At 67.0% G+C, this 3,936-nt stretch overlaps 3 protein-coding genes across 3 annotated transcripts in view; 1 reads left to right on the top strand and 2 right to left on the bottom strand.

The window, feature by feature from the left end:
- Positions 1–277: 277 nt before the first annotated feature.
- Positions 278–661, top strand: EMIHUDRAFT_252173 (hypothetical protein; the record flags this gene model as incomplete). Its single annotated transcript, XM_005789573.1, has 1 exon — positions 278–661. The coding sequence occupies one exon, from the start codon at positions 278–280 to the stop codon at positions 659–661; it is 384 nt and encodes a 127-aa protein (XP_005789630.1).
- Positions 662–983: 322 nt separating this feature from the next.
- EMIHUDRAFT_471518 (hypothetical protein) lies at positions 984–2,214 on the bottom strand (the record flags this gene model as incomplete). The annotated part of the gene is made up of 2 exons (XM_005789572.1): positions 1,647–2,214; positions 984–1,561 (listed from the first exon to the last, which is right to left on the bottom strand). Exons 1-2 carry the CDS (start codon positions 2,134–2,136, stop codon positions 984–986), a joined length of 1,068 nt encoding a protein of 355 aa, XP_005789629.1. The 5' UTR covers positions 2,137–2,214.
- A 1,395-nt stretch (positions 2,215–3,609) lies between these two features.
- The window catches only part of EMIHUDRAFT_373191 (hypothetical protein), a 765-nt gene continuing 438 nt past the window's right edge, over positions 3,610–3,936 (bottom strand). Inside the window, exon 2 of the mRNA XM_005789571.1 lies at positions 3,610–3,936. This exon is cut by the window's right edge and continues 15 nt beyond it. The gene's annotated coding sequence lies outside the window, so the exon portion shown is untranslated.

The following is a 3,936-nucleotide window of genomic DNA, read 5'->3' as shown; positions in this document are numbered from 1 at the left end:
GATTTGAAGACCAACAAGAAATCACGACTCCAACAGTGATTTGGGCTCGGCAGCTTGTTAGCCCTCAGCCGACGCTGGCGCCGGCGGTCCCGTAGCCGAGAGATCTTCTCTTGAGATTTTTGAAAACCAACAAGAAATCGCGACGCCAGCCTACCTAGCTAGCGCAGCGCGAACTCGCCGTCTGAGCCTAGCGCAGCGCGAACTCGCTCTGAGCCTAGCGCAGCGCGAACCCTCGCACACAAAAGCTTTGGCGCGATTATTTCTTCATTTGCTGGACATGCGGGCGATCTGTGCGCTGCTGGCGTTGTCGGCGTCAGCCTTGCGCGTGCCGGCGCCGCCGAAGCTCACACGAGCCTTGCTCTTGCCGGCACCACCGAAGCTCACACGAGCCTTGCGCGTGTCGGCGCCGCCGGAGCTCACACGCCGCGCCGCCCTCTTCGCGCCCGCAACCGCTTCGTTTCTCGCCCTGGGCTCGCCGAGCTTGTGCGCGGCCGAGACCAATGAAGAGAAGGAGGCGAAGAAGGCGGCGAAAGCAGCAGCGATGAAGCGGGTGCGTGAGGAGCGATCCAGGGCGGAGGCGAGGGCACAGGCCGAGGAGTACGCTCGCGTAATGAGCCTTGCGGGGAAGGGCGTTGAGGGTGCGACGAGCACCTCTCGCTGAGAGCGAGACGAGCCCGCCTGTGCGCGAGTACGACGTCCTCGTCCCTCTCTGTGTCTGTGTCCTGCACCGAGCTGCACACTCTCGAGGCACGCAGTTGTGATGCACACCGATCCGTCTGTCGTGGGAATCCGTCCCGTCCCGCCTTGGGCTTGACCTCCATTGACGACGGAGCGAGGTTGCGGAGACGGGGAGTTCCGCCGTGCTGACAATCACACATGGGGGAAATAGAAACACATATTTCGCTTCGATCGGACGCCGGAAGGTGCGGAAGCGCGCAAGCCGCAGCCCGATCACAGCCGTGAGCGCCGTGACGCGTGAGCCGTCATCGGAGCTCCTCCTTGGCCGTCGCCGTGCCGCCGGAGCGCTCCGCCACGAGCCGCTCGACCACCTGCCACCCCTCCGCCGGCAGCGCGTCGCGCTGCATCTCCGGCACCGCTGCGCGGACGGCGGCCGCCGCCTCACGCAGCCACGCCGGCGGCTCTCCGCCTCCTCCGCTGCCCGCGGCGAGAACGTCTCCCTCCTCGCCGTCGGCGGCAGCTGCGAGCTCGGGCGGCGCCCAGCCCTTGAAGTGTGCGTGCAGGTAGAAGCTCGACTCTGGCGGGTCGCCCTCGTCCGGCGGCGTCGCCAGCCGCTTCGCGACCGCCGTGTCGGACGCGAGGAAGAGCAGGTTGCCGGGCAGGCTGCTGTCGCCGTCGGCGGCGCGCGGGTCGTGGTCTGCGTACACGACGACGTGCCGGAAGACGGAGCGGAGCGTCGCGGCGACGGCCCTCGCCAGCCGCGCGTGCGGGCCGGTGCGGAAGGCGACGATGTTGAGCGCGAGGACTCCGGTCTCCGGCTGCAGCCAGCCCGCCTTCAGGGCGCGCAGCTGGTCCGCGTCGAGGAGCCCCATCGGGTTGTCGCCTTGGGGCGCGGGAGGCGGGGGTGGGATCTCGCGCCGGGCTGGCGCGGTGCGAGCCGCGGGCCGGTGGGCGGGTGTGGCGACCACCGTCGAAGAGGTCGCTCAGGATGGCATCGTACAGCAGCGAGGCCGAGGCGGGCGCACCGCCCGTCGCGTTTCGCATGTAAGCGACGGCGTCCGCGCAGAGCGTGCTGCCCGGAGCACGGTGCTCGCCAAAGAGGAAGTGGGCCTCCGCCGCGGCGATGACCTTCGGCTCGATCTCGACCACGTCCGTCGCGATGCCGCGGGCGCGCAGGAACGCAGGCGCAGTGCCGGAGCCGAGCCCGAGCGCAAGCACTCTCCGCGGGACGGGCTCGGTGAGGAACCCGACCGACTGCATCAGCGCCATACCGGAGAAGACGGCCTGGTCCCTCGCCCATTCCATCCGGTACTCTGCGCCGACGACAACGCGGCCGATGAGCAGCAGCCGGTGCGAGTCGGTCTGCAGGACGCTGACGGGCTGGCCGACTGCGGTCCCAGCCTCACTCCAGACCACGCTCGCGCCGCTGATGCTGCTGAGGAGAGCTATCAGCAGCATATCCTGACGATGACGATGACGATGGCGTCAGGATACGATGACCGATGGCAGCATCCTGGGCCCGGCCCGCCATCTTCGCGACGAAAAGAATTTTACTACGTAAATGCTTTTTTTGCGCGGGAAGAGGCAGACTCCCTAGGGTGGGCGACGGCTAGCGCACCACACACCTCTCCTTAAAATCCCTGTGTGGTGGCGGCGTGCCGTCCTCCCATCCCTCCCTTGGGTTGTGTGTTTTCTTTCTTTCTTTCTTTTGCGCAGCGGCGCCGCCAGGCGCCCGCCCCGGCGGTGAGCGACGCGTAGCAAGCGAATCGCCGGGGCGGGCGCCTGGCGGCTCCGCGGAGCTCCTTTGGCTCGGCGCGCGGGCGCGGTGGCGCGAAAAAAAGAAATTTCGCGCGCTGTCCTACCCAGCGCCTGCGCTTGGCCGCGCCCAAAAAGCTTCTGAACGGCTGATCGTACCCAGCTGGTCAGCGGGCACCTCGGGAGAAGCTGATCATATCCAGCCATCCTCAGCCCCCGAAGCAGCTGTGGCCGCGATTTCAGCCGGTCTCGTGACCGCCCCGCCTCGGCAGGATACGATGACGCTGGACTGGGCCCGCCCCGCCGAAAAGAATTAGGTGCCCTGTAGGCTTGGCTGCAAAGGGGATTTTTGTTGTGCCGACTTCGATCTTCGTGTGTGCTCCGCTTCTGAGAGAGAGATTTTGAGACATGAGAGAGAGAGAGACAGAGAGAGAGAGAGAGAGAGAGAGAGAGAGAGAGAGAGAGAGAGAGAGAGAGAGAGAGAGCCGAGATAGAAAGAGAGAGATTTTGAGTGAGACGGTTTAGAGAGAGAGAGAGAGAGAGAGAGAGAGAGAGAGAGAGAGAGAGAGAGAGAGAGAGAGAGAGGGAGGGAGGGAGTACATTTCTTTCTAATTTTATTTCGCCCGTCGAGTTGTGCTTAAAAGTTAAATCTCTCTACAACCTCCAATCCCCGTCCTTGCTTGCGTCCCCCCATGCCGGTGTGTCCAGTCGCTGGCCAGCCTCTTCTAAACCAACACTCCCGTTTCCCAAGAAAAGAAAAGTCCAAGCCTTCCTCGATTTCCGCGAGCGGCGTCTCACAAAAAGCCTAGCCGTCCCGGCGCAAGAAAAGCCTTGCCGCCGAGCTGTCGTTCCTTCTGCAGGCCGCGTGCAGCGACGCGCGAGTCCTGGCGGCGCAGCCGCCCCGCCGTGCGGACCATGGCCAACCAGCCCGTCGACGCGCCCGACGACGTGACCTCAGCCGGTAAGTGTCGAGAGCGCCCCCCGGCCAAAAGTCGACGATCCTCGCTCGCCGCCTCGCCCCTTCCGGCGGCGCGGCGGCGCCCGCGACGGGCGGCTCGCCCCACGGCGCACCCCGCCGCCGTAGGTACTCGAGGTGCTCGCCCTCCAACGACGCCGCGGGGGCGGAGGGCCGCGACCCGCTGGGCCGGCTGCCGCCCCCGCGCCTGCCGCCCCCGCGCCGCCCCCGCGCCGCCGTCGGCGGCGTCCAGCGCAAGCGCCGCCGCCGCGTCGCGCGCCGCGCGGGCAGCCTCGACGGACCAGAAGCCGTGCTCGTCGTACCCGGCGTCCCACACGCCCAGCGAAGGGCTGAGTGCCGTCGCGAGACCTCGGCACGCCTGCGCACGCCTGCGCACGCGGCAGAGCGACAGCAGCACCACCCTCGTCGGGCGCCCACGAAGCGTACTCGCGGGTCGCCGCTCCGTCGACCGAAGGCCGAGACACTTGCTCCGACGCCACCCCGCCCCCGCCCCACCGGTCCGGCACCGATATCTCAGAGGACGACCT

Source organism: Emiliania huxleyi, assembly GCF_000372725.1.
Source record: "Emiliania huxleyi CCMP1516 chromosome Unknown EMIHUscaffold_1268, whole genome shotgun sequence".
Lineage (NCBI taxonomy): Eukaryota > Haptophyta > Isochrysidales > Noelaerhabdaceae > Emiliania > Emiliania huxleyi.
Note: the sequence above shows the minus strand (reverse complement) of the source record. Positions and strands in the feature narration are given on the sequence as shown.